The sequence below is a fragment of the Chroicocephalus ridibundus genome, chromosome 2 (assembly GCF_963924245.1).
Source record: "Chroicocephalus ridibundus chromosome 2, bChrRid1.1, whole genome shotgun sequence".
Classification (NCBI taxonomy): domain Eukaryota; kingdom Metazoa; phylum Chordata; class Aves; order Charadriiformes; family Laridae; genus Chroicocephalus; species Chroicocephalus ridibundus.
Genome location: NC_086285.1, coordinates 9,135,046 through 9,149,257, shown reverse-complemented (window position 1 = coordinate 9,149,257; position 14,212 = coordinate 9,135,046). Strand labels below are relative to the sequence as shown.

The 14,212-nt window shown below is 41.5% G+C and overlaps 1 protein-coding gene across 5 annotated transcripts in view; it reads right to left on the bottom strand.

Annotated features, from left to right (window-relative positions):
- Positions 1 to 14,212, bottom strand: part of DPP6 (dipeptidyl peptidase like 6) — a 569,379-nt gene that overhangs the window by 123,694 nt on the left and 431,473 nt on the right. For all 5 annotated transcript variants that reach the window (XM_063324395.1, XM_063324396.1, XM_063324393.1 and 2 more), the window contains exon 6: positions 535 to 587. In XM_063324395.1, the coding sequence (XP_063180465.1) occupies positions 535 to 587 (53 nt within the window). The remainder of the gene's footprint in view (positions 1 to 534; positions 588 to 14,212) is intronic.

Below are 14,212 nucleotides of genomic sequence, written 5' to 3'. Positions count from 1 at the left end.
CATTCTTGTTGTCTGCACTTACCTCATACTCGGAAAAGATAAACTATAAACCCAAAGGCCTGTAGCTTCAGTATAATTAATTGTGAGTGCATGTAAGTAAGCAGCATCGGGATCCTGGGAACAGGCTTCTGGTCTGCCTGCCTTCAGACGGGATGCTAGAGAGAGCGCTTGTGTCAAGGGAATCTGCCGAGAGATCCAAAACTGAAGGGCGACACCTCATTTCTGACCACATTTAAGGGACTAAACACACCTGGATAGATCCTCTGACAGTGCTCCAGTGAGCGGCCAACCACGGCTCTCAGCCAGACACCAACACATACATATTCTAGCCAAAAACTTGAAAACTGGAATACGAAATTCATGTAGTCTGACTCTTCAGGGAAGCTGAGTACTTCTGTTTCCAGACTATGTCATCTTTTGTACAACACACAGCTCAGCGGATGCTGCAGCTGAAGCCATTTGTCACAATACATGTTATTTTGCAGAATTCTTAATGGTTGAGTTTTAAAATTAAGACATTGAAAAATTGCTTACCCATGAGGTATTTTGCTGAGGACATAATACGCCGTATATGAATGCTGATACACCTGCAAAATGAAATTAAGAAAAACAAACAAAAAAAGAGATTAGTAATTGTCACCTGTGTTACTAGGGTTCTTTTTCTGCAAAAACAATCTAGCATTTATGGTTAGGGAGCACTTATAAACACTTCAAAATCCGTAGTAGAAAAGAACAATACATTAATTCACCTAATGCTGTTGTGTGTTCTTTTCATCTTGCACTTTATTACAGTGTTTGGCAAATCGTATACATCCAGATGCTCTGTGTCGTTGCCATGACTACCAGGTCTTTGATTAAACTGGGGGCACATGGTCTCTGCAAGGGCTAAATATAGAACAATCATTAATGAGGACACCTTGGTCAGCTGGAGACATTCTCCATCATTATAACTAGACACAACAGGGACAGAATGAATATTTTTTTGCTTTATTCCCGCATAAATAAAACAGGGAGTGATACTGGCTGATCTCAGAGCGGGTTCTAATACCCGTGTCAGCCAGCAAATGAAAACTTATTGACTTAGGGCGTAAAGCCGACCTCACATTTGTTTGCCCTGCTACGTTGCACCTTCATATCAATTTGCACTCTTTGGGCCTTGGGGAGGAGCTCGTCAGTTTGCATGGCTGGTCAGCTCAGAAGGGAGAGTTTATCACTTATTTTCTAAGTAGTAAATAATAACACCGGAGTCAAGGTCAGCGATTTAAGAGTTGGCGGACTGATTTTCCACTAGTAACCACGCAATCCTTAACAGGGCTCTGTGTTTGCCCAAGGTGAGCAACGCTGAACAGCATAAGAGTCAGGGCACTAGTGTGAAAAGGTCTAAATATGAATGACTTTACACACCTTTAGACAGGCACTCACTCTTGCAATTCTGTCCTGTTACTAAATGCTACTAAATAAATAAATAAATACGTCTCCCAGCAGTCGTTTCATTTGACTTTTACTTAAATCTTTAAGCCACTCGCTCTCCAGTAACTCTCATAAAACATCCCGTCCAGAGGACAAAGGAGGAATTTCTTGAATACCTGCTTCACCAATCAAGTTTGTCTGATCAAAATTATTTTTCCTAGATACCTCTGGTTTTGCACATTTATTTTTTTTTATTTATTCCAAGAAACCATGAGATGTCCTGGGTGGTGCTGCCAGCCTCAGCAGTGGCCATCCCAAGCACACCACTAGCTTCACAGACAAGTAAGCATGACTTACTACCCATCACCCTCGAGGGCAAGCCTGCATAGTGGCATCTATAACAAGCTTACATCTTAGAATCATAGAATGTGTTGGGTTGGAAGGGACCTTTAAAGGCCATCTAGTCCAACCCCCTGCAGTGAGCAGGGACATCTTTAACTAGATCAGGTTGCTCAGAGCCTCATCAAGCCTGGTCTTGAATGTCTCCAGGGATGGGGCCTCCACCACCTCTCTGGGCAACCTGGGCCAGTGTTTCACCAACAGCCCTCTTGGGAGGGCTCAGTACAGAGGCAGATAAACACAAGGCTCATCATCCTGTAGATATTAAAACAACCTTCTCTGCTACAATTTGAATTCAAAACACTAAATTCTTACACCACTGCATGAACCCCCTGAAAAAAAGTTACCACCAGAGTATAGAGCTGAAAGCACTGGATTTCTACCCATGAAATGAAGAGACTGACGCCAGATTGATGCGATTCCCTTTCTTACCCTGTGCAATTCACTCCCTTCATTACAAGGACATCATCAGGTTACATCCCAAAAATCATATCTCCTTTTAGGCATTCATATGCATAAAGACTCCTCCAGCAAGGTGAGTCTCTGGTGTATTGATATCAGGGAAGGTCTAGAAGCACAAATTAATTCACTGCAAAATAGCATTTATTTTAGTATAGGTGTCCTTTTTAGATCCTGTTTCAGATGATGTCAAATAAAGTACCATTATCTCATCCACACCCAATCATACCAAAGAGCTCTTGAATCTTATAACGTTGATATTGGAGACCTGGCTGATGCACGTGGCCTTAGATTTTATTCCAGCATTGGTGAAGTTTTAAAACTGCTAAAATTCCTTAAAGAAAATGCACTGGAAGACTAAATTTGTCTACAGAGCTGAACAACCTGGTAATACATTGTCATTAAACACTGAGCAACTTTTGTCTTCCAATATCCTGGCAGTAGGATGGGGAAAATGATGTAGACGTATAAAATGGGAGCTGAGGCAAGGACTGGTGTTCAAGGTAACAAGCCATGCTGTGTTGCAAGATGTGAGAGGGAGAGGCAGAAGCCAGTGCCCAAAGTGAACGGAGGCAATCAGGGGAAAATAAAGAAACGTAGCAGGCTGGAGGGAAAAGAAGCAGCCAGGGAAACTTTGAGCAGGACATCTGCTGATGTTCCTGCTGGTGGTACAGACTGCCCGCAGCCATGCTAGAGAGTTTAGAGCTGTCTTAGAGCCATTAATGGAGACCAAGGTAAAAGATTTTCTTTGCCGAAACAGTTTAGGAGTGGGGAAAACAAAAATTCCAGGAGTCTCAAAGTACTCCTTTATTTTTCTGAACATTAGTTGTCCTCTCGGGTCTTTGGCCAGACTGAAATATCTCACATTTGCTGTGCCTGTAGCATGTAGTTCTCAAAGGCTTGTCGCTGGCAGAGTTCGTTCACAGGAGCAATCCTTTCTCAAATAAATCCTTAAAATCAGTAGGTTAGCTTATGTAAATAGCAACTATTTGAGCAAAGATTTCAGGATCAGACATTTATTATTATTTTTGTTCTTAAGGACAAGAGTGCATGCAGGTCAAAAGTCCTCCTCATCCCTACTATTTCAAACATGTTTGGAAAACACACTGCAAGCAACCCTCCTAAGCACGCAGGAATCAAGACAAACATCACTTAATGTCTTTCTGGGAAATGAAATGGCTGCTTTCCTCTTAAATATGCAAACTAAATGAAATCATTTTACCTTTTTGAGAGGATGACTATATCTGCTTAATATCTCAACTAAAATTTCTGCTGAGGTCAAGCAGAATCAGGCTATTCACTTACCAGAAGGAAAGCCTGACACCAGGGAAAAGCGTAGGCGAGAGATGAGCATTCTTCTGGAATCCAAAGCTAAGCCTCAGAGACTGGACGGTGCTTAAAAGTTCATATTCGTTTCATTTAAAATCTCTGTTTCTGAGCTGTAGCCAACAAAAATAGCAGTATTTTTGTGTTCCCCTTATCTATCCAAGGGGTGTGGTAGAAGACCTAGCACTGATTTGATGTTCTTAGCCCCGATTTTTGGCTGGATCCCAGAAGCGCACAGCTCCTCTCAGCAGAGTGGCGTATTTGAAGGCGGCAGATTTTTTGGCAACTGTTTTGTTCTGTAGACCCTGTGTGCCAAGTCATCCCACCAACATAAGTTAGAACAGGTTTGAGACTGCTCTGAAGGGTTCTAGGTGCTACCAAAACCAGGTCACAAAAGCTCCCATACCAGCTGGGACCAGTGAGTGCTGTAAAAGTTATTGTACCGAAACCACTGGGCCAGAAACACTCTCCCACTGGGCTTCTCATCCCAGATCAAAGCACGGATCTCGCTTACTTTCAATTTACATTATGTTCTGCAACATGTGCATGTTTACGCTGAAACCATAAAGGGGCTAAGAGACGGATCTATCTGTTTCCACTTAGTTTTGGAAAGGCAATTATCTCTCTAAAATTCAGCAAAATACCGGACTAATTATATATGACAACACTTTGTTGTGAAGCCACTGGCCTTATTTTATGCAACCACCAAAAGAAACCTAGACTTGACCAGATGACAGTGGAAATGCAAACAGTGCAGCAGACAGAGCAGCAGAGAAGAGCATCCGCCTCTTCCCCGGCACCAGATTCCAAAATAACAAGTAAATTGTGGTCCCTACAAGCTGCAGAAACAAAATGGAAGAAGCAATTTCTGTGCCGCATCACTGCAGAGCAAAGTGTGGTGTGAATGGGAGAGTAACATCGCCTCGAAAGCACTTGCTTCATCTCCAAGGATACAGGTCCTAGTCCAGCAGGGCTTACTTAATCAGAAAATATGTTATTTAAAAATAGGATCGATTTGGACTCTTTTATGCATTGTGACCATTCATATGCTTTAAATCAGAGGTCATAGCTTTTGCTCTTGCCCCAAAGCAACCGCACAAATACTTGATGTAAGTCCAAAAAGACAGGAGGGATCCTGGTTACCTCCCTACATCTCACCTGGTTTGTCACGCAGACACACGCTGGACACGCAGGGCCTTTGCCTTCGTTAACTTTTTGTTAAAAGTTTGAAATCGTCCCCATTATTTTCAATTTGGCGCTGCCAGTGCAACTCACAAATGATTAGGAAAAGGTTTTAGAGGGAAATTAGGGAATTTTTAGAAGGAAAATGTGAAATGTGTTTTCAGCACGTTTGGGCTGGTATGAAAGATTACGCTGCCTGCTGAGGATTTATTACTAGTGTCATGAAAAAGGAAGAGTTTAGTTTATACTTCGATCTTCTGCGCTGGTTTCTGTCACACTTTGTGGGCTGATACCATGCTAGCACCAGCAGTAATCAGCATTTGTCGAAAGGCTTTCTTTTATGTTCGTATGACGAGGCGATGAATCGATACAAACAAGAGGTGCAGACTTTCTTTCAAGGAGGTTTACAAGTAAAGAAGGGGGGGGAAAAGCCCTTAGAAGAAGACTCCCCAAATCAGCCCAACCCTCTCCTCTTCCAACAGGCTGTTCTACCAAAACAGCTAATTTAGCGTCTTACCACTCAGCCTATTAAACAGTTTGTGGGTCTGAGATTAAACCCAGGTGGCCTGGCTGCCATGATCTCAGGATTATTTCTTACTTGATAAATACAGGAAGAAAACCCTCCTTTGCATCTATTTTCTAAGTGACTCCATAGAGCTATCTGGTCCTTCATGCAGTAGTGTTATTTGCATTACTCACAAAAAATCTCACAGAATTTAGAGTTTGAGAGCGAACAGCTACAGGGCAGAGTAGAAGTGCAAGCTGTTTTACAAAGCAGTTTGCAAGGATTAATACAACATTCCTAGTATTTAGTGTCCGTCTTCTTTTTTGGGAATCACACGTTTCATCCAAAAAGTCATCGCACGCACCCAAATAAAAATGAACGCTCTAAGTAATCATCGGAAATAAAACTGTACAATGGTTGGCTAAAGCCTGAAAATAGCAAGAATATATTTTAATGTAATTAATCATAAAGGGCTCACTAGTTATCTGGGTAAAAGCAATCACTTCTTTTTCCTTAACAATAAAGTATATCTCCAAATAATAGATTCCCTCAGGATTCTTAATAGACCCAAATTGTCTATAATCTATTCCTTTTTATACTCTACAGTAGGACAGTAAAAACACAGCACAAGCGGCCGGTGGAACAGGAACTGCCAGATCCATTAAAAGGGTTTCCCACGAAGAGTCTCTAAAAAGACACTTGCTGGAAGTAGATTATATACCCCATTTTCCTACTTGTGCTATGAACAGACAAATCCCTAAATGCACATATGAATGTCAAACCGATTGAATAATCCCAAACATTTGACATAATTACATACTCCACCTTTCAAAATGGTCCTGGCACCCTTAAACGGTAACTCATGCTGTGATGCAAAACATGCAGGTAAAAGATGATTTGCCTTTTGGCCTTTAATATCTGTGATATTTAACCAGGCTCTGAAGTTGACAAATTAAGAGGGAAAGAGAATAAAATAGAATGCAGGAAGGCTGCTGCGCTGCATTGGCAAACGACTCACGTATTTGGTACCCTGTTATCTCACAGTGGCATGAATGGGAGGGAAAACCAGGTTCAAAAGGAAAATCACAAGCAAACGATAGCCAGAGGTTGTGTTTCCTTCTACTACATGCACATATCGTGTACAGTAGAGGGTGACCCACAGACACAACCACACTATCACATTGATTCTTCTGTTGGTCAGTCACCAATCAAATACCATGTTATCTTTACAGAGTAACTATGTCATTCACATAAATCTTCCAGCAGAGAAAAGGATAATTGTCTGACTAAAAATATCTCACTGCCATACTTCATTATGGCTTTCTGTAGAGAGCTAAAGCAAGTCACTGTACCTGTTTGTTGCAGAATTTTCTGTATTTTTGAAGAAACTTAATACTAAAGACTAAATTTTCACTTAATGAGTCAACATCATTTGCCTTGATCAAAATTCTTTATGATACCTTTGATTTGTTGGGGCTGTACGACCTGAAAACTGATGAATAACTTGAACCCTCCCTCTGTTCTGTTGAGAAGAAATCCGTCTTTTCCCATTACGTGTTGACCTGGCCCTCCAAAGGGATGAAAAAACCATTCCTGTAACTGACCACCAACTTCTTGGTAATGTTTTGTTCAATTTCTGATCTTTCATTCTCCCATGTCTTTGTGACTTAGAGCACAAGGGGTTACCTCTGGCTGAGGCATGGTTTGTGGGTGGTTAGATAATGGTCTTTTCATTTTTTTCTATCATTAGAGACAGACTGGTCAGCAGTACTCTCCTCAGCCCAACTATTTTTAGCAAAGTATTACCACCATGTTATTGCTAATAGGCACTCCATACTAACCAGCCTGGAATTAGATTCTTTGAAAAACCACATACTATCTATTCCTTTTGTGTCACTGTAATGAAAAAAAAACCACACCAAAATCCATAATGCTATTTTGTACTCTACGCTCCGTGAAGCTTGATTGCTTGCAAGAACCAAACAAATCAATAAAGCCTTATAATTTGAGGTCTTTTCAACATTCTCACCTTTCAAATTCATTGTGATACTGACCTATTTTGTTTTCTTCTGAGCCAGCAAATTCTCTTTTGTCTCTACATTGAATTATCCCTTTATACTTTATCACTTCCCAAGCAATGTACCTCTAATACAGTCTCATGCCGTGTGCCAACCTGTTTCTACAGCCCTCCAAGGAACGCTGCTCATTTCTCTTTGTGCCTCTAATAAATTAGGAAAACCATAATGAAATGCTACCAATGAGCATTTCCTGTGCATTGGTTGAGCCAGCAACTAAATAACCCACAGCTGTTATCAAATACCTAATTTGGGATGCTCTTACCCACTGCACGGTATCCAGCTGATCAGCCACATGTGTAACATGGTCACAACCACAGAGAGTGCACACTGAGACACACTGCGGGGAGGTCTGGGGAGCTCAGGGAAGAGCAGAGACAGGGAAAATAGGTTTGAGCAGGAAAGGTGATCTCTCTGGATCAAGTGACATAAAGAACATTTAGCAACTGGTTGCCTTTGCTACAAATATCTCTATTCCAGAGGAACTAACTTTTGTTTAATTAACATTTGGGCAAAGGGAGCAAGGTCTATACCTGGGGAATGCACATATGACAGCTGAGTGAAGGGAAAAAAATGAAACGATTTTTCTTGGAAAGGGAAGGATCTGGACCCAGCAGCATACCTAGACCTGGCTGAAATGGCACAGCCAACACTAAGTCATGAATGTCTCAGAGACCTGATGGGTCGGTGTCTCATCTCAGCCACACCACTATGAATAAGGAGCTGCTCCACTGCTACCCAATGTCGTAGGCAATCAAGGATCGGCGACTGGGTATCTCCAGAACCAGGAAGAAATTTTAACAATTGATTTGGAAGAAGGGAATAAAATGCTATGTACAAGGGATGGAGAGCAGAAGAAGACAAGAAGCAGTGGATCATCAGGAAGAGTCTTCTTCGCACGGCTTTTTTTCAAATTCCTCAACTATTCAATCTCTAAGACTGGAAATTACATCATTGCAATACAAGCCTGAAGGAGCCTTACTCTACAAGCTTGTCACTGGTGCATAGAGGACGACCAGAACAGCTCATGCAGTGCTACGAATGGCCTGTCACCCACACTGGAGAGGCTTCCTTGGAGCAGCAGCAGTCTCACCTCAAGGTGACATCAGGAATGGACAGCACAGTCATGCCACAGGCACTTGCATTTTAGAAGCGTTCGTAACTCAAGCTCAAGCCACTGTAATAGGGTCATGTGCTGCAGGCGACATGCACAGTTAATATGTAAATCTCTCCCACAAACATGGAAGGGGAGTGTTGGGATTAGAAGCTGATTTTCCAGCTACCAGACCAAAGGTCTCTGAAACAGCTAAGCCCAGGAGTTACTCCTTCACAAACAGTGTCATCTCCAGTTTGCGAAGTAACCATAAATAAAATGTGATGGCAACATCCACTACAGTAATAGATGGACTGCGGTGTTATAAGATAATGCTGTTACTCCATGTTCCACAAACTGATTATCTATCATCTCAGTTGTTTCATGATAATAATTCTTTATTAAAAGATTTGCTTCCAAATTACACTTTTGAGAGCCTTATACTGCTGACAATGCCGAAAGGGAATTTCAAGGCCGGCTTTAGGATTTATGACTTGGTGACATGGTGGAAGTAAAGTGGATGCTCTTTTTGCTACAAACGCAGCTCCAGAATCAACTTAGGCTACAGGTATTAACATACAGCTCGTGTGCCAGATCTCGCCCCTAGGAGAGCGTTAATCCAATCTGCCAACTGCTGCTGCACTCTAACACAGCTCTGCCCTGCCAAGCAATTACAAAAGCCTCCTTTTGCTCCAGAGCCACCTGTCCCTCACAGCGCTCCACTGGCACCACCAGCACCAGCAAGCACTTGCAGTCACTGGCTTAAAGGACGACTGCTCCATTTTTTACTGGTAAATAAAACAGCGGCTACGAAACACTCGGTAGGATTTTCGCACCAGCCTGCGTGCGCTTGTTGTTGCTCAGGTTATTGGGAAGCGTCTGCGATCGAGTTATTAAGAATTACAAGCAGGGGGTTATGAATAACGAGCTCGTTTTGTATCTTGTTTTTAAACTTTTATCGGTATTCACGTCACATGGTATAAACTCCCAGGCTCCCCTCCCACGCTGCAGCAGGCGTAGTGTAAGACTGGATGGAAATTCTCCAAGTGCTGCGCTTGCCTGCTTTATAGTCCAGTTCAGAAACTTGGAAATGAGAATTAAATTATCTAGTACAAAGTTAATGTTGCGTTTCTAACATACCAAACAATATATCTAAGGAAAAGAGGTAAGAGATAAACAAACAACTTTGTATTATTATGTAATAAGAGTACAAAAGTAGCCTAGGGCCAAATAAAACTTTTAGGAGGAGACAATTATCCCAAACCTAGAAATGCAGAAAACCTTCCAATCGATAGAAACATACAAAACATGCACCTGTGATTCTCTTCTAATATCATACACATGATATTACATAATGATAATACCTATATTGGGTCAGACCCAAAGCTCATCCAGTTTGCTATCCTGGCTCAGACAGTGGCCCCAGGCCAATTCAGAAAGAAAACTGGAGTTAGCTTATTTATAGTCATCCTTCCCCAAAATACTTCCCCAGGCTCTTGCAGTTTGCCGCTTGGAGTCACTCTCTTTGCAGCTGTCTACCTTGAGGGATGTCCCTGCCATTGACCTCCCCGGTCGTTCTTTACAAGCATTTACCCCTTTTTGCACCTACAACCGCATGTAGCAACACCCTCTTCCCAGACAATGGTGCCAAAAGCCTCTTTGGGGTACGATTCCTCCGACCAGAATTTGATGTCTATTTTAGCCTCAGATTTACACCCTGGAGCACACTGGTTTTGAAGGCAGCCTGGGGTAGCTGATGCAGATGGGGAGTTTACTTTGTTCACATCTACATTCACTTGACGGACGCTCACCTTCGTTGACTTTGGAGTTGCAAGTCTGAGGGCTGAAGGGCAGCACGAGAGATCAAAGCTTAATAATCAATGTTTTTACTGAAACATTAGATAACGCCTTCTTTAAATGAAACTTTTCTTGAGCTGGGCAGACTGGATATGGAAAGAGTCTAAAAACCTCTTTTCTATGAAGTTTGCAGTCCAAATGGTGCAGCTTTGTAGCAATTACGTGAGAACCAAGCCATGAAAATGGGCTGAATGCTTAGTATAACTAATTAATTTATTCACTTTTAAATAATTCACTTTAGCGGCAGAAATTAGCAACTACAGAACCACAGCGCATGTTCTTTCTATTAAAATTTACTCTTAGCATATCAAAATTGCTTTTTCTTCTATAGCAGTCGAGAAGGTGAATAATACAAAGAAGTTAGCACTGTCATTGAAATGACGCTCATAGGCTCAGGGCACTCTTAGAAGACTCAAAGAAAGGAATCCAAGGCAAGAAGGATGAGACCTTCAAAAAGCATCAGAGAGCAGAAGTTTAAGAGCACCGAAGTGGATGTGAAAGGAGAATGAAAGTATTCAGATATATGCCGGGGACCTCGGTCCAAAAATGCTCTCTCTGTTCAGTGAAACATTCATTTTCTAGTTACATATGAGATCAGAAGGCTCTGAGCTGCACCTCGATGTACACGTGAATCTAAGTCACTGGAGGCAATATTTCTATTTTCTGACATAAGGAAAAATAAACTGAAATCACATACGAGACAACAGAGCTTTTTGTCTGTCCTCATGCGATACTGTAGACCTCTTCCAAGGGGTAAATGGACCATGGTGATGATGGGCATCTCTTCAGAAAGCGAGGGGAGAGCAAACAAGAGAGGAAGAAGCACAGAGCACCCCCTGTTCCTTGCCTGCTGCACCACCCTTCACAGCACCACCATCAACAGCGTCCCTGTACGGGTACTCTTCCACCCTCGCACATAAAAATCTGAAGACTCGTGCTTTTGAAGACCTGACTAAAACCCTATGATTTGTTTCCCTTTTTAAGAAAGAGGGTTTTTGGGGTTTTTTTGAGCAGAGAATAAAAGAGAATAGAAGATTCCATTTTCAAATCTGGGTCGTTAGCTGCCCAAGGAGGAACGTTAACTATTGCTTTTAACATAGCCCTGATAAAAACAGAGTCCTGCAGGCAGTTAAAGAGATAAAGGGCACTCGTTCGGGGTAAACACAGCGCCATCCGCTCCTTGGATTTAGGTAAGTAACTCAGCTAAAGAGGAGAACATCTGCCTCAGAAGATTTGCATTTCTGAGTACAGAAATTTCATTGGGGTGCTCTGCATAGTAAGCGGCGGTTTTCCAGAAGAGGGCACTAAGTATATTTTTTTTCCTATTTCAGTGATTAAAAATACATAAATGAAAGAGACTGGAAATCAGAAGAATTAGATTATAAACTCCGGCAGGCTGAGACTGCTTCCTATGTTTCTGCGTCAACACCAGAATTAAATTCTTTCTGATTTTGCTTTCTAATGCCTTTTAAATCACTGTTGCTTTCCCATTTTGCATCTTATTCCTAATAAATTTCTTTCATTAACATCTTAAAATAACTTTCTATACTTATGAGAATCCAGCACAAAATGGGATTTTTATTGTCCCTAAAAACTTAGGAAGCAAAATTATGCGAAAAACAGGAACTCGGCTCTAATGTAATTCTGAAGCCTCTGCATGTTGCAAGGAACCTAGTTCTTTATTAAGTTCTAATTTTTTTTTCAATAATTTTTATAAAGTTACATTTATTTCATTCCTGTTAAAGCACAGAAGGTTCCCCTGTGTTTCACTAAGATGGATTCCCATAGTAGTGCAAAAAAGAAAATTGCAATGATTTTACTGCTGACTCTCTATCTGATTTTGACTATCTAGGAGACCTTGTACAATTACTTTAGCTATGTTTTATTCAAAAATAAATTGTAGGTTCTTTTTAAGTTGTTTTGTGGATTTTGTTAGAACATTAATCTCCACCAGTCTGTCTGTTCAAGTTAGATCATCTATACACTCAAAAAAGGAAGCAGAATGAAAAATATAATCTTATCCAAGCAAAGAAAAACTGGGGGTTTTTTGTATCATAGTGTTTTGCCTTGAGTCTTTTTATTTTCCCTTCTCTGTTTGATGAAAATCTCATTTGCTAAAGAAAATATTTACAGAGGAAGACTGCTGATAGCTGATACCGATACATAATATACCTATGTACTCTTGCATGACAGGATAATTATTTCTGACTTTTGATATTATTCTAGTCTTCCCTGGAACTGTGGATTTGCTTTTCAGTTTACCGATGTATATCTGTGCCTGTGAATAAATGCAGGATACAGTTTGTTGGCCTCGGCTACACGAGCAAGGCTGGCCAACTTAGTCTGAAATATTATTCTGCACTCAGTCATGTCTGTGCGATTTGTATGGAAGTCTCCCAGCTAAACCGGGAGGTTTAAAGTTTAGTCCTTACTCTATTTATCTATGTTATTAGAAGAACAGCAAGAGTTTAATCCTTCATTTTTAATAGAAAATAGTTAAAGTTCAGAGGTGGCACCGCAGCTGAAGTCAGCATACTCAGTTCTTAATGCTCTCCATTTCACGCAGTTAGTGTTTTGTTGCAATAATCAGACTAAAAAACACTCCCTGGAATGGAGACTCCGTAAGAAACTGAGATTTGGTGCAGTTTTACTGAAACCGTTGCTACAGAGGGAGTACGCATTGGCAAAACTGGAATATGGGGACTGAGGACGGCAGGAAGACCTGCTGGGCAGAGCTTTGCCTCCCAGCTCAGACAAACACATCATATCATGTTTTATGAATGCATCCAGATCTTCATTTCATAAGCACCAACTTCCTGCTGAAAACATCGCCCTGTGACAGGGAGCAACAGAGCCAAAGAACGGGGATCCCAATGTGGTTTTATCATTTGCTCCAGGAAAGAGCCGCAGGCCACAAGTAACCATGGTGGCTACCCACGACAAATGCAGGGTCCCCACCGGTTCCTTCGACATTGAGATGATCCCACTCCCAGAGTAGCTGCTCTAGTAGCGATGCTGGGGTGAGCACCCATTCCTTGCATTTAATGCAGGCAAACGCCTCTTTCCATGGACAATAAACACAGGAAGGCTCCACCCACCCATTCCCCTTTGCTGAGATTCAGTGCCTACCATCTCCCCTTTACAAAGAATGGAAAATAAAGAAAAAGTATGCAGATTTGGGATATGCCATTTCACTCCACTTTTTTGTTGCTGCTTCTACCCCAAGTTACAATGCCAGACCCTCAATTTTACCTAGGAACCCCTTGCCCCATGGCCCAAGGAACTTAACTGCCAAAATGTCCCTGATGTTCATGTATTTGAGTGCCTAACCCCACTCTACCTTCCTGTTTACGCTGGAATTTTTTCTGTAATTAAACTGGGCTGTGCCAAAGCAGAGGGATTGCTGCTAAGAGCAAAGAATAAGGCTACATAAAGGAACACATTTTCTGCTGGAGCTTTGTAGGGATTTGAAATGAACTATGAGGCTCCTTCAAAACAAATAAAATAAAGAATAGGTTTGACCTCTTTTTTTCTCCTGTGTTAGTCCAAAATTGGCCCTGAAAGTTACCAAAATGAAATTAGTGTCTGTATGTTCCCCTTCAAAAGGGAGGTCTAGGATTAAACTTGTCACCAATTATTGCTCCACCATCCTGTGCCTGCATCCAAAAATTTCTATTCTAAACACACAATGTGACAGAAATTGGACAGAGCGACGACTGCTGAGCAGCAAGAACAAATATTCCCACCACCTGATAACATGTTTACTCAATTAAAATGGGTATCCACCCTCCCATAGCAAAAATTTTTAATTTCGTAAGCATGTGCAGCAGAAAAAATATTGTGATCGAAAGGGCTCTGCTGTCAAAGGCACAACTGAGGACACCTGAGAAGACCGTGTTTGCACAA